This window comes from Dromiciops gliroides, chromosome 1 (genome assembly GCF_019393635.1).
Source record: "Dromiciops gliroides isolate mDroGli1 chromosome 1, mDroGli1.pri, whole genome shotgun sequence".
Taxonomy (NCBI): Eukaryota; Metazoa; Chordata; class Mammalia; order Microbiotheria; family Microbiotheriidae; genus Dromiciops; species Dromiciops gliroides.
Genome location: NC_057861.1, coordinates 74,145,413 through 74,171,993, shown reverse-complemented (window position 1 = coordinate 74,171,993; position 26,581 = coordinate 74,145,413). Strand labels below are relative to the sequence as shown.

The following is a 26,581-nucleotide window of genomic DNA, read 5'->3' as shown; positions in this document are numbered from 1 at the left end:
GAGAAGGCGTTAAAAGCGCATAACTGCACTCACACCCCTACCTGTCCTCCCCCCACATAGCCACGTGTCGAAGCAAGGACCCGCCCACCGCGCTCTGCGCAGGCCCGGCCAAGGACGGGCGGACAGACCACCGAGACTTGGAGTCCTCCCTACAGCCTATTGCGGCCCCAGGCGCATTCCGATCTAGGATTGGGCAGCTCCCCCAAGGGGGGCGGGAATCTGGGGCGACACTTCCGGTCCGGGAGATCAGGCTCTCTCCGTGGGGGCGGTTCGGGGTCCAGTGGGGCCGGTCTGTGTCCACCGCCCCGGTCCCCGTCGCGGCCCCGGAGCGGAGGGTGAGTCCTGGCCGGCCCTAGACGTGGAGGGGTAAGGGGGAGAGTTGGGGAGGGCCCGGGGTCCCCTCCCCTACCTGCGCCGTCCTCTCCAGCCCCCTTTTCTCCGCCGCCCCACTCTGGTGTCCCCGCTGCTCCGATCCCCCACTCTCCCCTCCCTGTGGTCTCCCCTTCTAGCTCCCGTCCGCTCCCTCCCCTTCCCGTGATCTCCCCTTGCTCGCGCTGGCCCCCTCCCCTCCCTGGGGTTTCCCCTTCTGGCTCCTGTCGGCCCCCTCCCCTGTTCGCCTTTTCCCCTTCTCTCCCCCGCCGTTTCCCTCCCCTCCCCAGATTCTCCCCTGCGCCCTCCCCAACCCCCCGGCTCCCGGCCTCTGCCCTGACTCTCCTCTCGCCCCCATCGGCCCCCTCCTCTGTTCTCCTGTCGGAGGCCCCTCCTCGCTCCCATCATCCCCCTCCCCTACCTGTGGTCCCCGCTTCTCGCCCCTGCCAGCCTCCTCCCCTGCACAGAGTCTCCCTCCCTCTAGCCGGTCCGGGCTCTTTTCCTCCGCCTCTGACTGCCCCGTTCCCTACCCGCGGCCCCTCCTGGCTCCCACCGGCCCCCTCCACTGTTCAGCGTCCTCCCCTCTCCCGCCCTAGTTGTCCCCTCTTGTCCCTGTCGACCCTCTCCTCTGCTCCCTTCCCTGCTTGGGAGGGGGTCTCCCTTCTCGCCCCCGCCAGCCCCTCCTTACCCGCGGCGTCCCCCGCCCCGACCCCACAGTCTTGTTTCCTTCCCTGCTGGGGTCCCCCCCCTTCTCGCTCCCACTAGCCCCCTCCATTTGTCTAGGCTCCTCCATTCTGGCCCCCACTGATTCTCTCCCCTGCTCTCAAATACCCTCATTACTTATGGGCCCCTTCTCTGCCCATAGGGCCCCCCTCTTTTCCCCATCGGCCCCCTTCCCCTACACGAGGTCCCCTCCTCTTCGCCCCTCCCCTGCAGAGCTCCCTCCTCTCATCCCCAGCAGTCTACTCCCCTCCTCCTGTCTCTTATCCCCGCCTTTCTCCTCCCCTCCAGAGCCCCCATTCCTCCGAAGTTCCCTCCCCTTCAGAGGGTCTCCTCCCCTCCAAGCCCCTTCTCTGCCCCACCTCTTCGTAGGTACCCTCCCCTCCTAAATTCCTCTTCTTCCCCTTCACACACCTCCCTTCCCATGCGTTGATCTCTACTCTTGCCTTTTCATGGCATCCCCTCTTTTCCCCACCCCCTTCTTACTCCCCTTCCAACCCCTTTTCTACCCCCTTGGCCAGCTAATCCTGTCCTCTCATTTCTCCGGCCCCCTCCCCTGCACAGGGTCCCCTTCTCTCCCCCTCTTTGCCCCACCCCTTCATGGATTCCCTCCTTTCCCTTCTAGCTCCCTCTCGCCCCCCCCCTCCTTTTCACAGACATCCCCTCGCCTTCACAAAGGTTTCCGCTCTTTGCCCCTCCAGGTGTCCCCTCTCTGAGGCATGACCAGCCCTCTCCAGTGTAGTGGACCCCCCCCCCTCCAATTCCCCTTCTCCCTCTTCTCTGCATCAGGCATTCTCCCTCCCTACCCCCCCCCCCAGATCCATTCCCTTTTAGTCCCTTTTCTCTTCTTTTACCAAGCCAAGGCATCCCTTCTGTCTGAGATCTGTCAGTTCTCTGCAGTCTCCTACCAATTGGCTTCCTCCCCTTTCACCCCTCCCAGCCCTTTCTTCCCCTGCCCTGAGCTGGATCTCCTTTCCAGTCCCCTTCTCCTCCCTGTGCTGCTGCTAGCCTTCTCCACCCCTAACAGTCCTCTTCTCTGCATGGGATCCTCTCCCCAACAGTCCTCTTCTTTTCCAGGCCTCCATAACTTCTCCCTCTACCAATTCTCTCTCCTTCCCCTCTCTTCTTCTCTTAAACACTACCTAATCCTCCTCTTTTGCACTGTTTCCCCTTCCTTCTTCAGGTGTCCTCAACCTTTCCCTCTGTAGCCTTCCCTCTCCTTCCATGAAGTTTCATCTCTCCCATCCTCCAAGTGTTTCTACAAGGCAGAATCCTTAGAAGGGTGGGTTGGGGCTTGAGGGTTTAGGGTGTTTTTCACACGAAAAGGGCTTCCAGAATAAGACAAACACACTCATGCATGGATGGGTAGAGGATTAACACATGTTTTTGGAATTGTGTGGAGATAGACACTTTGGGGTAGACCTCAGTGCATTCACATAGACATAAACATACATTTGTGCATGGCACATAGACACTCACAGAAACTCACTCAGAGACAGAATCACTGCCCCAGGCACATTCAAACCTGTCCAGACAGCTGCACATTCTCCATATATAGCTGCTCTATTCCATACAACTTTCCTGAGTGCCTTAGATTAAGAGCACCTGGAGGTCCTTTAAGCTTGTTTTTGGGGTCAGACCTTTGAAGTGGTGCCATGCAGGTCTGCCTCATATTGGGGATGTGAAAGCTAGTGTGTATTGGCTGACCTGTGGTCTAGCAAGTGCTGCTTTTAGAGGTGTAGGGATGTTATGAGATGTTTGCTTAGCTGGGTCTGTTTCCTCATGTAAAATAAAGGGTTCATGCCAAATGATCTTCTAGTTCCAACTCTTAACATTTTGCTTGCTGTGTGTGCAGGGAGGGAGGCCCCTGTGCTAGGTGCTTGGCTAAAGAAGAAGGAATCCAGACACTGTTTCTGCCCTCTTGGCAGAACCCTGGGATTTAGTTCCCTTTTCCCAGTCTTGAGCTTCAGGTGCCTTTATGTGTGAGAAATATGATTGAGCATATGTGAGAATTATCCAAGCTTCACCTGAAATGACGGTGAAACAACTAAAGTAATTAGCCAGAACTAAAAATACAGGTTTTTCATTAATGATAACATCGCATGTGTGTAAACTGCACTTTGTGCCTTTCCATCCATTTTCTGCTGAGTTTTATAACAGGTCTTTGAAGGGAGGAAGATTGCCTTCATTTAACAGATGAGGAAACTGAGGCTTAGAGAGAGTGGCAGTCAGGACTAGAGCTCAGGTTTCCTGATTCTTGGTGACAGGCTCTTTCCACTTCCCTTTGTCATCTCTGTGGAAGGATTACTATAAGAGCTTAAGTCCATCAAGTTTAGATCGAGGAGATAGAATTACAATTAAATTCTCCTTTGGGCTCCATGTCGCTTTTTAAAAACCATTTCTTATCCCTCAGAACTTGAAGATGCTCCATTCTGAATCATTCCAGTAGTGATCTGATTATGCAAAGGACTGCAGAGTCAGTCCTTTTTCAGCTTAGATCCAGCTTGTTAGAATCTGAACAAGGAATTTGAAGGCAAACTTTAATTGATGATGAATTAAACTCATGTTTCTGTTCTATGTGTCATGTGTGTCTGTGCATTTATATTTTGTGTATATGCTAGGTCTCCGTATGTCAAATTCCCATTGGTACTATTTACTTTCTCTGAGGAATTCAGGCAATCCATATCAGAAGTCCAGTGAGGTGACCGATTTTCCCACTCAGTTTCAATACAGATTTTAAAACAGCTATTCATATTCCAAAGGATTTAGAAAACACATGAATTTTCTTCGCCCTGTGCTTCATAAAGCTGCTCTGAAAAGATTGTGGATCTTTTTTTGCCTGTTGCTGAACAAATCCAAAGAAAGTTCACTTTTCTTTGGCAGTTTTAATCCTTGACTTTCAACATAGAGTTGAATAGACACCAATAATTTATTTGGGTATGAATTGGTGAGATGACCTCAAAGATACCTCCCAACTTGAAGAATTGCTCTTATTGCCTAGAACTAAAGTTGGAGCTAAAAGCCCCTTCCTGCAGATGTCGACTTTATTTTCTCTGTGTCCAGTAGGTACTTTCCTAGAACTTTCTGGGACGGCAGAAAAGAACATATAGGCCTGTCTTTCCAGAAGTCTAGATTGGAAGACTAGATTAGAGATCAGGGTGTGGGGGGATTTTTCGTGACCTGTGTACTTCAGTGGATCCCTGGTGTGCAGGTGCTCCTTTTATTGGTTCAGATCCCATCCTGGCCTGTGGCATGACTGCCCTTCCTAAAACCTGTCAAATGTGCTGAAGGCCTTTCAAATGAGGTTTTTAAACACTGTGGGTTTAAGTGAAGCCCTCAGGCTATTCTATATAATTCCCTCCTCCCTCCCCCCTTTTTTGGGATCCTGTTATGGTCACCACCTTTTTTTGCCACTTCTCCCAAGAATATCACCCTTGGCAATGTTCTACAGCCCACATTATGTTCACCATTGTCCTTTGGGTCACCCACAATTTTGATTCCTCAGAGGCTGTTATTCCATGGTGTGCAGCCTTACAGTGTCATTGAAAGATTTTAGACTAGGTTTGTGATTTCACTAACTCCCAGTGACAAAAAGTCTTCTGTCACTATAAATTGGCTGCTGCTCTACAGTTGACAGACTTAGAGAGTTGCCTGGGGCCACTGAGAGGTTAGTTAACATGTTCAAGGTCATACAGGATTCATCAGAGGCAAGACTTGAACCCAGGGCTTCTTGACTTATTATGCCTCTTCAAAAGGATATTTTTTTTAAAGGGAGTTTTGTGCCACAAAGCATCTTGAGATCATTTGAGTGCTGCAGTCTCCCAAGTGCAACCCAGATTGTTGTCCACCTGAAGTACCTGCCCTAGATCTGTGTACTACCGTACTGTTTCAGTAGCCTGTCCGTCTAACTGCATATCATATTTTAGCCAATATAGATTTTTCATCCATTTAGTTTTGCCTATCTAGATTGTTCAGCTGATCTTTTTTCAGTTGCTATGAATCTCATTAAGGAAACCCAATAACCAACTAGGGCTTAGGTAATTAGGGCAGTGTCATCTGCAAGCAAACATTTGGAAGACCTTACCATGTACAAAGATTTCCCATTCTAATTGAATCGGATCTTAGAATATGCCTCATAACAGTGGTGAACACCAGAGCATAAATATGTCCCTGTTTGTTACCTAAGTTGATAATGCTAATCAGAAGATCTTTAAACAAGTTAGCTCTTTTTGCATCTAATAAGTAATTATATAATTTTAACACATCTGTGGGAGACACCTTGTTGGAGGAGTGGGCAGAACTTGGTTATACTTAAGCTATAAACATGTATCCCAAAGGAGACGTGGGGTGCTCAGGGAGCTGTCACTATGAACAGAGGTGAGACAAGGGGGAGTCTCCCTGGAGAAAAAGGACAGGGAATGGGGTTGCTGTTGTGAACAGTTTGGAAAGGATAAAGCTTGAAAGGTGGAGAAAGGGTTAGTTTGTGTCAAGTTTTTCAGGAGGAGACGGGTGAACCTTTTATATCTGCAGGATTGCTAGGAGGTTGCTGAATGAGGCTGAAGGGTCAGAGCATGGTTTGGTGGAAGAGATGAGAATTGAATAGTTTCTGGTACCTTATGCATAGTTAACAGCAGCTAGCAGCCCTTCGTGATGATGGGGGTAGGAGTAGAGGGGAGGATCAAGGGGCTATTCTTGTGAAAAGAACTGGGGAATCCCAGAGTGACATAGAGGGGGAACTACAAGCCAGGACTGGTCTTCGACATATGCCTTTCTCTTTTCCCAGCTCTGGCTACTCAGCAGGTTCCTCCCTGACTCCCTGAGGGGGAACGGAGGAGACCAGGCAATGGCAGCAGAGCTCCTGCCAGTCGGGCCCCAGGTGAGCTATTTTTCCTGAGACCCCCATCTCCAGAACTTCATTCTTTTTTTTTTTAATCATTATAAAGTCTTAAGGGCAGTTAGATGGCTCAGTAGATAGAGTACTGGTCTTGGAGACAAGAAGATGTGTTTGAAATCCTGCCTCAGTGACCTACTAGCTGTGTGACCCTGGGTAAATCGCTTAACCACTGTCTACCTCAGTTTCCTCAAATGTAAAATGAGGATAGCAATAGCACCTGCCTCCCAGGGCTATTGTCAGGATTAAATGAGATAATGTTTGTAAAGCACTTTGCCATATATAAACTCTAGCTGTTATTATTACTATTATTCTCCCCACTTTTAAATTTGTGGTATATTTTCCCTACAACTCTTTTGTGAACTAATGATGGAAGTCTTATCCACATTTTTAATAGTGAGTAGACTGAGGCACACAGAGTTAGACTGACTTGCCACAGCCACATAGCTTGTAAGTTCTGTGGTTGGGATTTGAATCTAGTTCTTCTGATTTCCACGAAAAGTCCTGGAAATGCCCATAACTTTTCCACTGCAATCACTAAATAAAAAGGTTTGCTTGGAGAACTAAAAACCAACCACTGGTTTCCTGATTGGCTTAGAGTTACCCTGAGTTTGACTGGAATTAATTAATTTTGGCCAGATTACCTGGCTATCCCAATCCCACATTGGGAGGGAAATGGGGAGAAAGGGTTCTGGGAGAAAAGATACAATATCTTTTGGACCACTGTGATCCTCTAGGGGGAATTATAAAGAAAACTGTTAACTAGCCAGGGTAGTTTAATAATTTTTGAGATTTCCTTGACTGAACTAGATAGAATTATTTTAGAAATATTTTTGATTAACTGGACCTTATTATTATTTCTGTATGTTTCTTTTTATGTGTAAATAAATACACTAGGAAAAGCACATTTACGGTGTAGAGTTTATTTCTACCCATCCTTTAAAGCCCAGCTGAAATGTCATCTCCCTTGATTTTCCCTAGTTGGTAATAATCTTCCCCTTCAAACTTCACATAGTATTTCCCATGTAATATTATGTATATAGTCACCTGTGTTTGTTGCTTATCTCCAGACTAGATTGTAAGTCCACAAGAGGGCAAGGCCATGTCTTATCTAAACTTAGTGCCTAGCATGGTTCTCTCTCCATAGGTGCTTAATAAATGTTTACTGTGTGAATCAATGAATGAATGGAGGGGGGGGTGGAGTTAGAGACCAGAGCATCAACAGCAGAGATGGTAGTAATAGAAACCTTGTTGTAGTGTTAAATACCATACTCATATATAGGACAGACTACTGAGCCTTATTAGACTCAGCTGTATTGAATCAAGTCCTTAAAAAGAAGACCTGGGCCATATGTTTCTTGAACAGGTCAGTAAACAAGCAGCATAAACATGGTGAGCTAGAAATCCCAGTACAATAAGAAAGTTTGACCTCGTGGGCATTATTAAGACTTGGACTGGATGGGACCCATAGCTAGAATATGAAGTATCTATTTCATTCAACAGGATAAGTAGAAGGGAGGCTAAGGCAGCTTTGTATATTAAAATATCCTCATTCAAGCAAATTTAACCAATAACCTTTTATGAAGTGCCTACTCTGTGCTAAGCATTGAGGGACATAAAAATATGAGTCAGGAACCAGAGTGGGGCAGCATAGAAGAGAAACATAGAAACAGAAACAGGAGTCAAATTGTTTTCTGATTATATTACAGACCACCTGGACAGAAAGGGAAAATAGATGAGTTCAGGAAATATCACAAACCTAGCCTAGACACACAGCATAGTAGAGGTGGGGGGACTTCAATGATCAGAATGTCTAATGAAGCTCTCTGTGGCAAGAACAAGTCCTAAATTTTTGACTTGCCTTACCGATGGTACTTGTAAAACACAGGTGTGACCATGTCATTATTCTACCCAAAATTTGCCAATAGCTCCATATTATCTATAGGATAAAATGCAAACTCCTTAGCCTGCTATATAAAGCCCTCCACAGGGCTTCCTTTCCAGAATCATTTCATACTGCTTTGCTATACATTATCTTAACCAGGTCCTCACGGGAAGAAAAACCTTACTATACCCTAATTTATTCTTTATCCTGCTCCCCACAACATTTGCAAACCATATCATACCTACTCTCAGTTTATGAGGTCCTCACCATATTCTTTACTCAGAAAATAGAGACTATTTGTCCCTCTTTTTCCCTTCCAGTTTTGCATTTCCCACTGCCTATTGTATATTTCAAACTAGTGTCCCATAGGTATCTCAACCATCATTCTCTTTCTTCTTCAAAGCTTCTCTTTTCTGTTGAGGGGCACCACCATCCTTCCTCTGCCCGGTTTCACAGTTTTGGCATTATTGTTGACTCCTTGTTTTACCCTACATATTCAATCAGATGTGCACATTTGAATTTCTACTTGCACTCCACAACATCTCTCACATCTGTTCTACTTATGGCCACCATCCAAGTTTAGGTGTCTAGCACCTCTCACCTGGACTGTTGCAATAACCTCCCAGTAGATGTCCTTGCCTTAAGCAGTTTCCTTCTCCAATACATCATATACATCGCTTTCAAAGTGATTTTCCTCAGATGCAGGTCTGACCATATCACCATAAAGCCCTTCACAACCTGGCCCTAACTAACCTACCATTCCAGTATTATATATTGCTTCCCTTCCCACATTGATTTGAAGTTAATAAGTGTTTAGTAACATGCCAAGTACGGTGCTAAGTGCTAGGAGTACAAATACAAAGACAGACAGTCCCTGCCCTCAAGGAACTGGGAAGGACAAAGGGTCCATTGGAGAGAAAATATGGAGAGTCAGGAGTGCAGCCTGAAGATGGCTGGCCTGGGCATTGTCCTTAAAATGGAGGTTCTGAGAGGAGCCAGCCAGTGGGAAGGAGGTGCTTCTGATGGGGAAATGCAGGCTTAGAGTGAACTTTTAGGGTCAAGTGGTTTCTGGGTGTAATGATTGGAATGATGCCACCTGCCAGAGACTTACTGTAGGAAAGCTCTACCATGAGGAGAAGGCCTCTGAGGGCAAGGCCATGCAGCTTTTCTTTGGCGTCAGGAAGTAATGTTTGCTTGTGGGAGAAAGAGGGGGCGAGGCTGGTGCTCTCGCTCTCTTTCCTCAGGGCTCGAATGGAGAAGGGAGCTAGAAATGCCCCCTCCCTTTAATAGATAGATGAATCTAGGCCTTTCTCTTTCTTTTCACCAAATTCTTATTCTTAATAAATGCTTAAAAGTCTAACTCTTGCTAAAGCTTATAATTTATTGGCGACCACTCATTAGATATTTTAGACAGACTAGCTAGAATTTTAGCCCCTTACATGGGGTACCATAGAGAAAGTCCAGGAATAAGTATGCAACCTAGAGAGGAGTAAAGACGTGGCTGGCCTGAGTGTCCTCCTTAAAATGGAGGTTCTGACAGTCCAGCCAGCTGACCTCATGCGTCTTTACAAATGGGATCCCATCTTTGTCTCTCTGCCTATAGCCAGACCGTCCCATCTATGGAATTCACTATTCATCTCTGCAATTTAGACTCTCTTGTTTCTTTCAAAACATGAAACCTTTCCTGATTCCTGCAACTTGGATCCCCATCTCCCCAGCCTCACCAAATTAGTTGGCATAGTTACGTTGTCTCACCCAATGGAAGTAGTAACAGTTTTCACTTCTGTCACTGTATCCTTAGCATTTAATGCATGCTTCCCAATTGCTTCAGTCAGACTGGCCTCCCAGTCTCTGTCCAAGTGTTTGGAACCTACTCTCTCCTTGGCCCCTACTACCTCTTAGGATCCATCACTCCTTTCAAAGCACAATTCAAGTGTCACCTCTAATGAAACCTGATTCTGTCTTGGTCCCCCCATAGTCCGTGGGGCTTTCTTCTTTAAAGTACTTTACAAATAGTTTTCATTTTCTTATCCATATATGGTTTATCAACCCTCAGTAGAATGAAAACTCCTTGTGGGCAGGAATGATGTCTTTCTCTTGCATCCCTATTGCTCAGTAAATGTTTATTGAAATTAATCCAAAAGATGGAAAAACTTAAGGGGAAATTTTACTATGAAACTGTTTCTTATCTATATAGAGAAACTGGCCACTGAGGTGAGAATGATGGGAAGTTCCAGGGAAAGTGACTCTTCCATCTTAGCCTTTGTGATAGAGGGAAACTGGGGAATGGGCTGACATGTACCCTAGATTTGGAGAGAACAGATTTCCAAGGGTTTGGAAAAAAGGATGAGAATCCAATGAACTACAGTTCTATAGAGGAAGTCAGTCCTAGAGGGACAGGAAGAATTCAAGCATAAAATCCTGAAAACACCTAAAGAAAAGAAAGGGTGAATTGTATGAAATGACCAAAATGGACACACAGAGAACTTATTCATCCAACTTCACTCTTTAAAAGATAGGGACAGAAGATTTCTTTCCCTTGTAATGATTGGAGTGATGCCACCTGCTGGAGAGTTACTGTAGAAAAGCTCTGCCATGAGGAGAAGGCGTCTGAGGGCAAGCCATGCGGCTTTTCTTTGGCGTCAGGAAGTGACATTTACTCGTGGGTACTGTCTATCAAAGCTACCAGCCAGTTAGCTTGGAGCTGTATGTGCATGTGGATGGGATGTTCCCAGTTTCACAGGAGGCTTGTGGGAGGAAGAAGGGGCGAGCCTGGCTCTCTTGCTCTCTTTCATCAGGACTCTCGTGGAGAGTGGAGCAGAAATGTGGGCTTCCTGAGATAGATAGCTGAATCTAGGCCTTTTTCTCTCTTCACCAAATTCTTATTCTCCTTAATAAATGCTTAAAAGTCTAACTCTTGCTAAAGCTTATAATTTATTGGCGACCACTCATTAGATATTTTAGACAGACTAGCTAGAATTTTAGCCCCTTACACCCTTGACACTACCCAAGTAGAGGGCTGTCATCTTGTTGCAACATGCCTGCTCTCAGATCCTTTGTGCATCCTAAAATAGTCAAAAAGAGAGCCAAAAAGTTTATCTGATACCATTTGGATTGATATGTCCAGCAAGATCAAGCAAAACTTGCACAAACCAAGAGGAGGTCACAAAAGAGGCCAGCTCATGGTGCCCTGTGTTGATTAGGGAAGCAGTAAGGAGGCATAACACATGCTAGCCAGTTAGTTCAGGAATTTTTGGTACACCACATCAGAGGGCAAGAAATACTCCGGACATGCAACAAATCTTGCTCTATGTAAAGATTGTTCACAAAGTTTCCTCTAAGAATCGTAAAGTCATTGTGGAGAGAGCAGCTTGCCTAGCCATCAATCACCCATTCAAATGCTATCCCGAAGAGGCAAGAAAAGGAGTATACAGCTCTGTGCATATTTTATTTGTGTTAAATAAAATACCAAACCATACCACATACACAAGATGGAAGCAGGAGTAGGTTGGAGAAGATTGGGATGGGGGATGAAGAGGGAAAGACGCTATAGCACAGAATCACAGAATTTTAAGTGTCAGAAGGGACCTCATCAACCATTTAGTGCGACCTGTATATCACCTTCCAAACAGTCATCAGACCTCTGTTGGAATGCTTGCAAGGAAAGGGAACCTGCCACCACTTCTTTTGGACTGTTCTAATTGTAAAGAATTTTTTCCTGACATTGAGTCCAAATAGACCTCTTTGCAACTTCCACCCATCACTTCTGGCTTGACCATCCATGAACCAGAAACAGAGACATCATATTGACCTCTGGGACCAAATAGAATAAGTCCAAACCTTTCTCTTTATGACACCCCTTCAGATACTTGAAGGCAGCTTTCATGTTCCTCCTGTATCTCTTCTTTTTTTTTTTTTTTTAGTGAGGCAGTTGGGGTTAAGTGACTTGCCCAGGGTCACACAGCTAGTAAGTGTCAAGTGTCTGAGGCCGGATTTGAACTCAGGTCCTCCTGACTCCAGGGCCAGTACTCTATCCACTGTGCCACCTAGCTGCCCTCCCCCCCCCCATCTCTTCTTTATGCTAAACATTCGCAGTTCTTCTTAAATCATAGTCCCCGGAAACGAACCCAGTACTTCAGAGATTTTATTCCCCTTAATTCTAGTGCCTTCCCTTTGATAATCATTTCAAATTTATATTTTATTTGTACAAAGTTTTTGCATGTTATCTCCCACTTTAAACTGGGAACTCCTTAAGAGTGGGAACTGTCTTTTTTCCTTTCTTTGTGTCCCTGATGCTTAGCAGTGTGTGGTAAATAACCTTCTCCTTCTTGTACTTGTGAAATTTATTTCTTTTTGGTGCCCTAGTATAGGACTTTACGTTGATTTTTATTGAATTTCATCTTATTCAGCCCATTGCCATAGCCTGACTGCCATCCTCTGTGTTAGTTATCCCTCTCATCTTTGTGTCATCTGCATATTTGGTGATCATATAATCTGTACCTATATCCAAGTCATTGATAAAAATGTTAAGCAGGGCAGAGCTAAGCACACATCCCTGGAGTACTCCCCTAGACACCTTATGTTGGCATTTAATCCTTAACAACTATCTATGCTTTGAGTCTGGTCATCCAATCAGTTCCAAATTCATCTAATTGTATCCTCTTCTAATCCATTTCTCTCCATCTATTCTACATAGATAATGTGAGATATTCCATTTATAAAAAGTTTTGGGAAAATCTAAGTATACTATATCCATAGCATTCCCTTCATTTCCCAGTTTAGTGATCTGGTCAAAAAAGGTAGTTAGATTAATCTGCCATGACTTGTTCTTGATGAAGCTCTTTGTAATCACTGCTTCCCTTTCCAAATATTCCCTAACATCTTTTTATACTCATCCATTCTAGAATTTTCCCATGAATCAAACAAAGTCAAGCTCACTGGCCTATAGTTTGCAGTTAGTCTCTTCTCTCTTTTTTGGAAATTGGAACAACACGTCTTCTCCATCCTTGTGTACATCTCCTACTGTCCATGGTCTTAGTGTCACAGTGGCTCACTAATCACATCTACCAGCTCTTTCAGGACTAGTCTAAGTAACTTGAATTCATTAAGAAAAAGTAGGAATTCTTGCTATGAGCCTTACCTATCTTGGGCACCAACTCCCTATGAGTCATTTTTGTTCTGTCGTTGGTAATGCAAACAAAGGTCATTCATTCTCCTTGGCAGAGAAAACAGAAGCAAAATAGGCATGGACAGGTCTGCTTTCTCTCAGTTGTCAGATATTATTGTCCCATCTACCCTGAGCAAAGGTCCCGTGCTTCCATAGTCCCTCCTCAGCTGTGAATCTGAAAGAGATCTAGGAGTTTTAGTCAGCTTCGATCTCAGCAGAATGGGATGAAATGGAATGGAAGGGCCTTTATTAAGCATTTGCTATGTGCCACACACCATGCAAAGGGCTGGAGATACAAGCTCATGTTCTAACTTGAATTCACAATGCATAAAGGAGGACTTGTGTTCCTGTTCAGTTTATGGCAGATGGGAAAGCTCTAGCTGGGAAAGTAGCAGGACACATGTCAAAACAGGGAGGATCTTAGAGATCAGTGGCAACCAAGTCATGTCAAATGAACAAGCCTTAATTGATGACCTCCTGTGTGTCAGGCACTGTGCGAAGCGCTATGGATATACAAGATCACAAGAAGCTCACAATCTAATGGCAGAGAAGACATGCAAACACCTGTGTAATACTATATGAAAGGTAAATTGGAGATAATCAGCAGAAGGAAGGCTATAGTAGTATAGGGAATGGGGAAAGGCTTCGTGTAAATAGTGAGATTATAGCTGGAATTTGAAGGAAACCTGGAGGTAGAGTTGAGGAAGAGCATTTCAGGAATGGAAGGGAGCCAATGAAAACGCCTGAAAAAGAATGTCTTGTTTAATGAATGGCAAGACCATTGTTGCTGGATCAGATCAGTGTGCTGGGGTGAGGGGAGGGGAGAGTAATGTTAGGAATACTGGAAAGGTAGTAAGGGACCAGGATAGGATTTGCCAAACAAAGAATTTTGCATTTGTTCCTGGAGATGATAGGTAACCACTAGGGTTTGTTGAGGGGAGTGGATGGTCACATGGTCAGAAATGCACTTTAGAAAGCTTACTTTGACAGATGAGTGGAGGGACCTGGAGTTGGAGAGAATAGCCCAGGCAAGAGGTGGTGAGGACCTGCACCAGGATAGGGAGCATGTACAAGAGATGTTACATGGGTAGGATCAACAGGACTTGGCAACAGATTGGGTATAGGGGATGATTGAGAGAGAAGTTGAGCATGACACCTAAGTTCTGAGAATAGAAGTGCTTTTGACAGTAATAAGGAAGTTGGGGGGGTGGTGGTGAATGATGAGTTCAGTTTTGGACATATTGAATTTAAGGTATCTATGGGACATCTAGTTGGAGCTATCCAATAGACAGTTGGAGATTTGAGACTGGAGGTCAGGAGAGAGGTAAGAGCTGGATAAATAGATCTGAGAATCATCAATACAGAATTGATAAGTGAATCCATGGAGCTGATGAAATGACCAGGAGAAATAGTATAGAGAAAGAAGAGAAGAAGGCCCAGGGCAGAGCCCAGAGCAAGTAACTACAGTGAGAGGCAGGACCTGGATAAAAAGTTAATAGGAGGGGCAGCTAGGTGGCGCAGTGGATAGAGCACCAGCCCTGGAGTCAGGAGTACCTGAGTTCAAATGTGACCTCAGACACTTAACACTTACTAGCTGTGTGACCCTGGGCAAGTCACTTGGCCCCAATTGCCTCACTAAAATAAAAAAAAATAAAAAAAGTTAATAGGAGGGGAAGCTAGGTGGCGCAGTGGATAGAGCACTGGCCCTGGAGTCAGGTGTACTTGAGTTCAAATCCGGCCTCAGACACTTAACATTTACTAGCTGTGTGACCCTGGGCAAGTCACTTAACCCCAATTGCCTCACTAAAAAAAAAAAATAATTAAAAAAGTTAATAGGATATCAGGTTGTATTGAGAAGAGTAGTTTTCAGGAATAAGGTGGTAGTAGTCCCACTACACAGACAACATCTGAAGGTTGAAACATAGATTCAGAGAGCATCTCAGATGAGTTTCAAAGGATGGGTAGGAACTCAGCAGATACAGAAGGGGATGGAGTACTCTAGCATGGGGAACAATGTGAGCAAAAGCTAAGGATGGGCACAGAACAGGTGCAGTCGTTCTTCTAGTTTGCTTGGAGTATAGTGCACATGGAGAAAAGTAGGAGATAAGCTTGGACAGGAACCATAGTGGCAGACTGTGGAGCCCAAGTGACCAGCAAACCTGGCTTCTGGTTCAAATCTCAATACTTAGCATAGGGACTAGGTACTGTACTTCTCAGAATCTGTTTCCTCATCTGTAAAATGGGAATAATGGACTTGCCCCCTTGTGATTGTGAGGATCCTTAAATAGAAGTCTATTCTCTTTTAAAACTATAAAGCCCTCTAGGGATTTGTGCTCTTACTGGTGTCAAACAGTGATCAGGAGCCTCCTTGCAGTGATGTAGTAAGGTTCACAATGGGGGTGTGCAGCAGGATTGGCTTTCCCCTTTTCAAGAATGTGAGCTTCTACATAGGGAATAGGGAGACCTGCCCGACAGCCTACACAGCCTGAGCAGGATTCCAGGTCCAAGACATATTAAAAGACCCAGGCTCAAGCTTTATCTCTGACACACAGTGCCTCTTCCAGAAATAATCCCTTCTGTGAGAACATTTCCTTTTCTGTTTCTAGAGTAAATCAGTGAGGAAACATTGGGGGCTTGGAAGATTATAGAAATACCTGCAGGCACCAACCCTGCTTGCTCTTTCCCCTTTTGGAACCATTGAAGGGCAGTGTAGAACAAATGCTGGAGTTAGGTCAGGAGTCCTACCCTTTAAATCCCATCTCTGGCACTCAGAGCTGTGCAACTTCACCTCAGTTTCCTCATCTATAAAGTGGGAATAATCCTTGTACATTTTGGAGATGATGGTAAGGAAAGCACTTTTTAAACTTGTCCTCTAGAAATGGGAATTATTATTATAAGCACCATCATAACTTTGCCGTCCTCAGCAAAGGCTCAGGCTCTAAAAACATTGTTCTTGTTACCTGTACAAAAGCATGACGGAACCAATCACAAAACGTGTCTTGGCCCGGCCAAACATACCTGCCAAATCAGCCAATGGGTGTGTCGTGTGGCCTGCGTTCAGTAGGGGCTCCATTCACTTCATTCTCCCTCCCCAGCTAGGACTCTGTGTGAGAAATCCAAAGTGTTGATGACTCCTTCCAGATTCAGATCCCCTGCCACCTGGGGGTGGGGTGGGGGGCGTCCCAATCTCTTAGTTCTTAGTGTTCTTCTCTCCACTCCCAAAAGGAAATGCCTTTGTATGTATTTTGTATTTACTTCTGTGTCCATGTAACTTTCCCCTCGCCTTCCCTTCCCCAGCGCCTACTGGGAAAATAAAAGGGCCTTGAGTCAGGGGGCAGTTTTAATTTTCTCCTTGTATCCCCAATGCCTGGCGTGCATTAGCTGCCTAAGAAATGTTTGACACCTGAGATGGACCTTGATAGATTCCCACCCACCCAGGTTGGGGGGAGGGTAAGCAAAGCCCAAAGGCCTGGAGGTGGGAAAGGGTGGGGACAAGTTTGGGGAATGATAAGTGGTCCTGTTTAACTGGAATGCAGCCTCTGAAGGAGAGGACTGTGAGATAAGGCCTGCCAGCCTGGCAGGTTGAAGCCAGATTGTTGAGGCCCGGGGAATGCTGAGGAATGTGGGGCTTTACTGTTTTTAAGAGGAGAGGGATGAGATCAGAGCTGTGCCTTAGGAAGCCATATCTGGCAGCTGTGTGTAGGATGGGTTGGATAGGGCAGGAGGATTAATTTGGCAGCGATTCTGGGGAGAGGTAATGAAGGTCTGAACTGAGGTAGTAGCAGAGTAATGAATTGGATGTGGAGGGAGGTGGTGCATTTGGTAAGTCAGGAGGAGCAAAGTATAGAAGGAAGAAGAAGAGTCCCATTTAGGGAAAGTGTTGGGCCCAGAGTCCTGGTGGGACATGGAGGTTGATGTCAGATTTAGGATGATATGTTTGAGAGCCAGAAGAGACTTTATAGATCCTCTAAGACAACACTTCCCTCTGACCATTTTATAATCAAGAGAGCTGAGGTCCAAAGAGATTAGGATTTTTACCCACAGTCATTCAGGTAGTTATTGGTATTTGAATTTGTACCCAGGCCCTGACTATATCCAGGTTCTTTCAGAGATACAGTGATCCCCGGAAAGGGGTTGGAGGTGGATAAGGCAGAAGAGACCAGGGCCCGCTATACAGATTTAGTCACCTGCATAGAGGCAAGAGTCGAAGTCATGGTAATGAATGAGATCACAAAGGAAGAGAATGTAGAGAGAGCAAAGGGCTAAAAATGGAGTCAATATCGGATTTCTTTTGAAGCTATAGAATGATTCTGTTTCCTAATCACCAAAGATTTTATTTGATTTCTTCTGCGAGATAGCAACACTGGCACAGACATAAAATGGTCAGTGTTCACCAGCATGTGGGCTAGTCAAAGCTTCTGAGCCTCCCTGCCCCCACTCTGCCTCAGCCCACAAGAGGCACTGCTTGTTCTTTCCAGAGCTGGCAACCCACATGCAGTTGCCTCCCTGCTCCGGAGAGGCAGTAGCAGGCGTGGGCACACCTCCTCCCCTACTCCCTGAGGGAGAGATGGCAATAAGTGCTCATTCCCCACCTTATATCCTTCCCTAGCCATCATCCTCCCGCAGGGTACCAGAAGGAAAAGGATCGAAATTTTATTATGTCACTTTTGCCTCTTCCAAAGGTTTGCTCACCCCAAATTCTCAGGAGGGAATGAATATTTTTAAATTTTTATTATTTTAAACATTATTGATTGATTGATTGATTGATTGATTGATTGATTGATTTTGCGGGGCAATGGGGGTTAAGTGACTTGCCCAGGGTCACACAGCTAGTAAGTGTCAAGTGTCTGAGGCCGGCTTTGAACTCAGGTACTCCTGAATCCAGGGCCAGTGCTTTAACCACTATGCCATCTAGCCGCCCCCCCATTATTTTATTTTTAAATTTTAAATTCCAAATTCATTCCCTCCCTCCCTCCGTCCCTCATCCACTGAGAAGGTAAGCAAAATTATGTGTGAAATCATGTATTTCCATATTAGCCATATCACCCAAAACAAACAAACAAACAAAACAACAACAACAACCCACCAAGAAAGCAAGAAATTTAGCCTTCAGTTTGCCCTCAGAGTTTATCAGTTCTCTCTCTGGAGATGGGTAGATTTTGTCATCAGGAGTCCTTTGGAATTATCTTGGATCATTGTGTTGATTAGAATAGCTAAGTCTTATAGAGTTGTTCATCATTACAGCATTGCTCTTACTATGCATGATGATTTCCCAGTTCTTCTCACTTCACTTTGCATCAGTTCATCTAGCTCTTGCCATGCTTATTTTTTTTTCTGAAACCACCCCTCCTCATTTCTTACAGCACAATAGTGCTCCCTCACAATCATATGCCACAATTTGTTCAGCCATTCCCCAGTTCATGAGCATGAGGGGTGACTAATTTTATACCTTTACCCCTGGGGACAAGCATATGCTATCCTTAAGGCTGAGTTGTTGTTACCACCCAAAGGTGTCTAACCTACCCCTCCCTACCCCCATATTCACCCAAGCTCTAATTCTATTCTTATGGTCCTTTTCCCACAGTTTGGGACAGGCTCTCTTCAAATCAGTTTCCTTAGATGATCTGAGAAGCACATGTTCTCTTTGGGATCTGGGTTGAAGGCAGAGCCTTCAGTAAATCACATCTTAGTTGTCAGCAAGTTATACAACACCAAGGAAGGTTTCCCTGCCCAGGAGTCCTGGCTAGCCTTTTCCCTTGGAGAGGTAACAGATTTCTCCGTCTTTAGAGTTGATGCCAGGACCCAGTGAGCCCTGGACCTTGATGGCCTAGGTTACTTAGTAAGATTCTTTCCCCAGCTTTTGACCCAACAGTTTTTAAGACTAACCGCCAAAATGTTGGAGCTTTATTTTGTCAGTATTTCTCATAGGCCACCCGAACCATTTGACATTACAGGGTCACTCAGCTTTATGCCTTCTGACACGTTGTCATTAACAAGATCTTAACTTGTCTTAATAAATTATGCAGATTGGTGGCTCCTTGGCAAGTTACATAAGTGAACCCTTCCACAGACATCCACATAAAGTGATTTTTATGTAATGCACATTTGTCTGTGGACATAAAGAAGGAAGTGAGGGAGGGAGATGAGAAGGGGGCCTAGCACCTGCAGAAAGAGGGGCCTGGCGCACAGTTCAAGGACACATGGGGGCCGAGGACAGAGAAGCAAGAACAAGAGAAGGAATATGTGGGGGCCAGGGCCGGCCATGTGGAGGCCTTGCTGGAACTGAGAGGAAGAACATGCAGGGGGTGGACACGTGAGGGCCTGACACAGACAGGAGAGGATGGGAGATACCCAGGGACAGGCATGTGGTACCAGAGCATGAGTGGACAGAAGACAGACACGTGGGGGTTGGACATGTGGGCAGAGGTCTCCTCTCTGGCAGTGATGGTGCCCTTTCCAAGCTTCCCTTCCTCTACTTTCATTTGGAGAGTTTTTGAGGGGTGGGGGAGGCCACAGAGCACTGAGCTAAGGGGCAGGAGCGCCGAGAGTGATATACAGTGTAGGTTCATTTCTGAGGAGGCATTTCAGAGAAGCTGAAATCATAGACACAGAATGTTGGGGTTTGAAAGGGCAGATGTCAGAGGTCAGTGAGTCCAGCTTGTGATGAACAGGAACCCTTTCTACAGAATCCTCCATAGGAGTGACTTGGTCCCTGCCTAAAGACCTCTAAAGGTGGAGATCCCACGTCCTCCCTCGGCTGCCAATTTTTCTTTGGGACAACTTGAATCGTTAAGACAGTTTTTCCCTATGTCAAGCTGAATTCCACCTCTATGCTGCCATTCTCCCCTTTTTTATTTGAAATTTTATTTTTCCCTAATTACATATACAATTTTTAACATTCTTTTTAAAAAAAATTTGAGTTCCAAATTCTCCCATCCCCCACATTGAGAAGACAGGCCATTTGATGTAGTCATTCTGTGGCCATTTTTACATTGACCTAGTTCTGCTACACTGGCCCAATCAGAAGTTTAAGCCCTCATCTCTCACCTCCAGGTGTTTGAAGACAGCTATGATACTCTTCCTAAGACTTTCCCTCTTCAGGTTTTAACCCCAGCTTACCAAAATCTCCCTAGTTGAAAGGGACCTCAGAGGTCATTTGGCTTACCCCATCCCTGCACAAGAGGCCTTCCTGCCCAGTGCTCAACTAGCTTCAACTCCAGTGCACTCTTTCCAATGCACTGTGCACTGGCCTGTTGAGGACTGACGGTGTTAATGGTCTCCATCCTTGGGGGCAGGCTTGATTGACCCCGACATCCCCATTACCAAGGCTTGGTCTGTCTGTACCTTATCGCCAGAGGAATCCCATTCAAGCTGAAACATGTATGTGAAAGTGCTTGGTAAATCCTATAGAAGTGTGCAGAAGGATTATTTATAGTCCATCCTGGGCAGCGATATTGCTTCCTCTCTCTGGTACAGTGCTTCCTGCCTCCGGGTGACTAGGAATTTACAATATTACTTACTATTCCCATTGATAGCACGGTCATAGATCTGACTGAGGGGCTACTAGCCATGTTATCTCTTCAGAGATAGAGATTCTTCACTGCAGGACCTGTGTTTTATTCTCCATTCTCTTCGGGTCTCCCTCTGTGTTCTGAGTTATAAGGAATCACTGCTCGTTTTTCCTTTGTACTGTGTTTTGTTCACAGCTGGGGACAGATGACCAAGTGGCTCTGGAGTATGGTCAGGCCAGGCAGTCAGCTCACTGGAGGCTCTTCCCTACAGAGCCAGACAGGCAGAGGGAGTATTTCCCATGTTTGCCTGCATCTCCTATTAGGTAGCGTGCCTTTTTCCAGGGATGGGAAATTCTCATAACTAAAGGGACAGAGCCTGTCTCCTGTTATTACTGTGACCTAGATACAGTCAAGGGCAAATCTGCCTAACATTCTCCCTGCCACCAGTTATTGGACTTGGGACAGAAAGCAACAACCATTTTTTGCCTGCCTGCACTCTCTCTCTCTCTCTCTCTCTCTCTCTCTCTCTCTCTCTCTCTCTCTCTCTCTCTCTCTCTCTCTCTCTCTTTCTCTCTCTCTCTCTCTCTCTCTCTCTCTCTCTTCTAATTGGTCTCTCTACCTCAGGTCTGTCTCTCCTCTCCAATCCCTCTTACACAAAGCTGCTAAAGTGATTTTCCTCAAGTGCTCATCTGATCCTGTCAGTCCCCTACACAATAAACTCCAATGCCTCCCTATTGCTTCAAGGCTAGAGGAAAGATTCCCGTTTGGTTTTGAAAGCCCTTCATAACCTGGGCCCAGCCTGCCTTTCCAACCTCCTTACCCATGACTGCCCTTCCTCCGGGATCCTTATGATGACTCTCCAGCTGCCATCTCTGGACCATCGAAGTGCCTTTTCTGCCATGCCGGGAGTGGCCCCCCTCTCTGCCTCTGCCACCGTCCCTTGTCTCTTTCACAGCTGCTCAAGTGGCATCTCTTACCTGGAGTCTTTCCTGACTGTCCCAGCTGGTGGTGCCCTCCCCACAAAAATGTATTCGCTATTTTGGGTTTAGATTTGGTGTGTGTTTATTCTTGAACATGAAAGTAGATGAGCTCCTATAAGACAAGGACTGTTCCATTCTTGCCTGTGTGCCCATTGCCCAGCACAGTGAAGCAGATTAATAAATGCTCTTTGATTGTTTGAGGATAAGCAGACCTCAGAGAGGTGCTGCCTCTCAATATTACTTGTCATTTTCTTCCCGCCACAGCTCAGCAGGGCTCCCATTTCATTTTAGGATTACCATTAGGACCTACCATACCCTTGTCTCATGCGTTTGGGATTTGCAAATCTCCCTCCTGCAATGAAGCTTATCAGCTGGCCGTTTAAGGGGCCATTTCAAATAATAGCTGTTCCTCCTCACCCAGCCTGCTCTGCCACTTGTGAATAGTTAATTTGGTTAGACCTCGAGTCATCAGGCAGGCAGATGAACTGACTACCAGGTGCAAAGGTAGTGAGGCCAGGAGAAAAAGTGTTAGCAGACCCGAGTCCTTGCCCTGCTTTTCCGTCTGCTGCTGCTTGGCTGGCTGAAGTTAGTCAAGCTTAATTTCTTTACAGAATGTGAAGGTTGCACCAGGGGATTTCAGAGAGGCCTTCTAGTTTTAACAGTCTGTGAGTCGGAGGGGCATGGGGAGATGCCTGGGGTACTGGACTTGGGATCCAGTCCCACCTTCAGCACATGACGCTGTCTGATCCAGGACTAGTCACTTAACATCTCAGAGCCTTGGTTTCATCATCTGTAAAATGGGGATAATAATACCCATAGTATCCACTTCACAGAATTATTACAAGGATCCAAGTGACTTTCCATGTGATATAAAGCATACTTTCAGCTTCCAAGTTTATGAGAATAAAGCGGGACGTAAAGGACAAATGCTAACATAAGTGAGAGTCTTTGTGGTATAGTGAAGAGGTATCAAACATGCAGGCCACCCACCTGCCTGCCACACTCCTGAGTAAGAATGAACCAGTTGTAATTGGGAAACACTGAACAAAACAAAAATACAATGGAACCTAGATCATCTTCATGTGGGGTTTTTCAAAGCAACATGGGCTGCTAGGATCCTGTGGATAGTTCAGTGGCCCCCGTTTCCATTTGCATTTTTTTTTTAAGTGAGGCAATTGGGGTTAAGTGACTTGCCCAGGGTCACACAGCTAGTAAGTGTTAAGTGTCTGAGGCCGGATTTGAACTCAGGTACTCCTGAATCCAGGGCCGGTGCTTTATCCACTGCGCCACCTAGCTGCCCCTCCATTTGCATTTGACACCAGTGGTGTGGTAGGTAGGTGGCCTCAGTACTAGGACAGCCTGGGTACAGGAGGTCCTTAACCTCTCAGTGCTCTGCCCAACTATCTCAGACTGTACTATGCTTGTGCTGCAGAGGGAATGCTAACCTGCATTGGTATGGGGACTTTCCTCACCTCGGGGTTCCCTACACCAGGGAATCACAGTCCATAACACCGTGGCTGCTAAATAACCAGCACACCTGCTGTAGGCTGAGACGTCTCCTTTCTCTGCTTCTATTTAAACAGAGTCATTGGAGCAACTCATTTTTATGATGCTTTACATCTATTAGCTCATTTGATCCTTACAATATCCCAGGGAGATAGGTCATGCAAATGTTATTATTCCCATTTTAGAGATGAGGAAACTGAGATTGAGAAGTTAAGTGACTTGGCCATATTCACCCCACTAGGAAGCGCCTAATCTGGGCCTCAAACCTTTTGTTTGCATATAAGCCATAGTAAGTGCTTAATGTATGTTGACTGAGTGATTGATTGATGCTGGTCTTTCTACTGATCTCTGCCTGATTTTACTATCTGTTTTCCATGGGATCCATTTTTTCATTTAATTCTTCTATCTTACTCTGGCAAAGAGTCTTTCTCTGATTGCAACCTGGAGGGGAACCTGTCTTCTGGGTGCCAGGGGAATGCATTCCTACCAAGTTAGAACAGCTTTGAGTATAGAATCAGGACAAATCTGTGATCAGAGTATGATTCTGGCTCATTGTGGAGAAAGGAGGGAGAGAACACGTCCACCTTTGAGGCAATAGAGAGGAGGAAGGTCCTTGGAATCAGGGAAGGCTTCTGGAGGAAGTGGTACCTTATGTAAGCCTCCAAGGAGAGGCTGGATTTCAGCCAGTGGGGATTAGGGGAAAGTACATACCAGGTGTAAGCAACTGTGTAATTAAAAACATGGAGGTAAGAAAGAAAGGATTCCTGTGGGCAACAGTGTACAGCTCACTTTAACTGGAGCTTAAGGTTATGTGAAGAGGCGTGAGGCAATACTGAAAAGTTGTGCAAGTTATAAAGATTTTCAAATGCCAAGCTGAGGAATTCGGACTTTATTAGTTAGGCAGAAGCAACCCACTGAAGGTTTTTATGTGAATTAGGAAAATTGTGATGGCATTTGCTGAACACTTCCCTGTCCTGCCCTCCAGAAAACCTCAGTGTTGTCTCTTTAGAGGTGGCCCTTCTTGCCAAGGCCAACCCTTCTCCTGTCTTTGATCCCATCCCTTCCCATCTCAATCATCCTCCCCTTCCACAATCTTTAATCTCTTATAAACTACTAATTCCTTCTCTCTTGCCTACAATTAAGTCCAGGTTTCCACCATCCTTGACTGTTTTCCCTCAGGCTTTCATCCTATATTGCTCTTCCCTTTCATAGCCAAACTCCTAGAAAAAGCTGTCTGTGCTTATTGGTTCTCCTTCCTCTCTTCCCACTCCTCAGCCCTTTGTAATCTGGTTTCTGACCTCTCTGCTCCACTGAAACTACTGGCTCCGAGCTTGCCAACAATTGAAGTTGCTAAGGTCCATCAGTGACCTCTTCTTAGTCTTCACCGCTCTTGGCCTCTCTATAGCTCCTTACATTGGTGACTGCCTTTTCCTCCTGAATGTTCTCTCCTCCCTAGGTTTTCCTGCTACTGCTCTCTCTTGGTTCTCCCCATATCTGTCTGGTCTCTCCCTCTTGGTCCCTTTGGCTAGATCATCATCCATATCCCATATCTCAATTATAGGTATTCCTCCAGACTGTCCTAAGAACTTTTTTTCTCTCCTCTTTCCAACCCTGTTTCCTTGGTGAGCTTATCAGCTCATGTGAATTCAGTTATCATCTCTGTGTAGATGCCTCTTAAATCTTTATGTCTAGCTTTAGTTTCTCTCCTGTGTTCTATTCTTACAGCACTACCTGCTTGACATTTCCAACTAGATGTTTTATAGGCACCTCAAATTGAATATGTCCAAAATGTCTTACCCACTGAAATTTCCCCCTCGTCCAAATTTCCCTGTTTCTTTTGCTGGAACCGCCATCTTCCCAAACATCCACATTCATACCCTCAGTGTCATCAACCTCAATTCTTCCCCCTTTCTCATCCCTGTTTTCAATCAATTGCAAAGTCTTGTCAATTCTACTTCTATTACATCTCCTTTGTTAGCCCTTTCTTTGTACTCATATGACCACTGTCAGGCTCAGCAGCTTTCTAATTGGACCCTGCCATCCACACAGCTCCCAAAATAATCTTCCTAAAGCACAGATCTGCCCACTCCACTCTTAGGAAACCTCTGTAGCTCCCTATTGCCTCAGAAATGGAATTCACCAAATATCTATTGTAAAATACATACTTCTCAGCTTGGCAGTTAAAGCCCTTTACAGTTTGGCTCCATCATCCTTTTCCAGGCTCATTTCCCATTATAGTCTTTCACACTCTTTCTGCTGCAGCCAAGCTTGCTGTTCTCCAAAATCAGCATTCCATCTGCTGCCTCACTGCCTCTGCACAGGCTGTCCCCCAAGCCTGCCATACCCTCCCTCCTCGACTCTGCCCCTTAGAATCCCCAACTTCCTTCAAGGCTCAGCTCCTTGGCAAGCCTTTCTGGAGCCCCGGTAGTGAGTGGTTCATGCCCTCTACTTATCTCTTTATAGGTTGTAACCGCGCCCCCCCCCCCAGTAAACTTCTTGAGGCCTAGAACTGTTTTTCATTTTGCTTTTGTATCCTCAGTACCTGCACAGGGCCTTGTAGGTATTTATTTCATAGACGTTTGTTGGATTAGATGACTGGTGCAAACAGTGGATGGAAGGTGTGGAATCTAAAGACAAGAACTAGTTAGGAGGCTGTTACAGCATCCAGGTGAAATTCAACTAGGGTCATGGTTGTGGTGAGAGAGAGGAGGGAAGCAAAGGGAGATGATTCCAAAGCTTAATCCACAGGAACTGGGAAGATCGTCACAGAGACAGGGAAATTAGGTGTAGACATGCTCGGTGGGAGGAAGCAGCAAAACATCTGCGTAAAGACTTCCAGTGGGCAGCATGTGACTGCGGTTGAGATCTAATTCTAATTTTAATAATAGCAGTGCTGCATTATTTGTATAGTTATGCTTTATACTCGATAAAGTACTTTCACTCTCATATACCCACCTTGATGGAAGTAACTGAGTCTCAGAAATGTTCAATGACTTGACTACCTCCCTACTTTACAGAGGGTGAGGGTTCCTTACACGTTTGGGAACATTGCCTATATTGTCAGATTTTTTTTAATGTATTGATTGGTTTTGCTGATTTTGTCCCTCTTTATATTTTTCTTTTCTCCTTAAAAAAACCCACAAAACTTTATTACATGGGATGACCCCCTGGAAATGGGGATAAGGAAGGTTATGCCAGCTGGGGAGGGGTGTAGATTTATTTAGGCGATGTAAAAAACAGAAGTTATTTAATGTCTTGCCCAGTACAACAGATGAGGGTGATGGAACTTGAACTCCAAGCCCAGAGTGTTTTTTGCCTGTGCCGATTGGGGAATCATCTGCAGAGAGGTGTTAGGTGAAGCCACCACAGTGGCGGAAGGCTGCAAAGAGACTTAGGCTTGAGGAACGCCCACATTTCAGGGGCCAGAGGAGAAAGATGAGTCAGAAAAGAAGCAATCAGAAAGACAGGATGAGAACTAGGAGAGAGCAGTGTCAAGGGAAGAAGCTGAGGGAGAAGCGAGGGAATGCTCAGCCATACCAAATGTGTGAGCAT

The 26,581-nt window shown here is 45.5% G+C and overlaps 1 protein-coding gene across 1 annotated transcript in view; it reads left to right on the top strand.

Annotated features, from left to right (window-relative positions):
- The window catches only part of LOC122745612 (zinc finger protein 16-like), a 56,221-nt gene that overhangs the window by 2,286 nt on the left and 27,354 nt on the right, over positions 1-26,581 (top strand). Inside the window, exons 2-3 of the mRNA XM_043990995.1 lie at positions 61-335; positions 5,873-5,965. Coding sequence (XP_043846930.1) covers positions 61-335; positions 5,873-5,965 — 368 coding nt within the window. The remainder of the gene's footprint in view (positions 1-60; positions 336-5,872; positions 5,966-26,581) is intronic.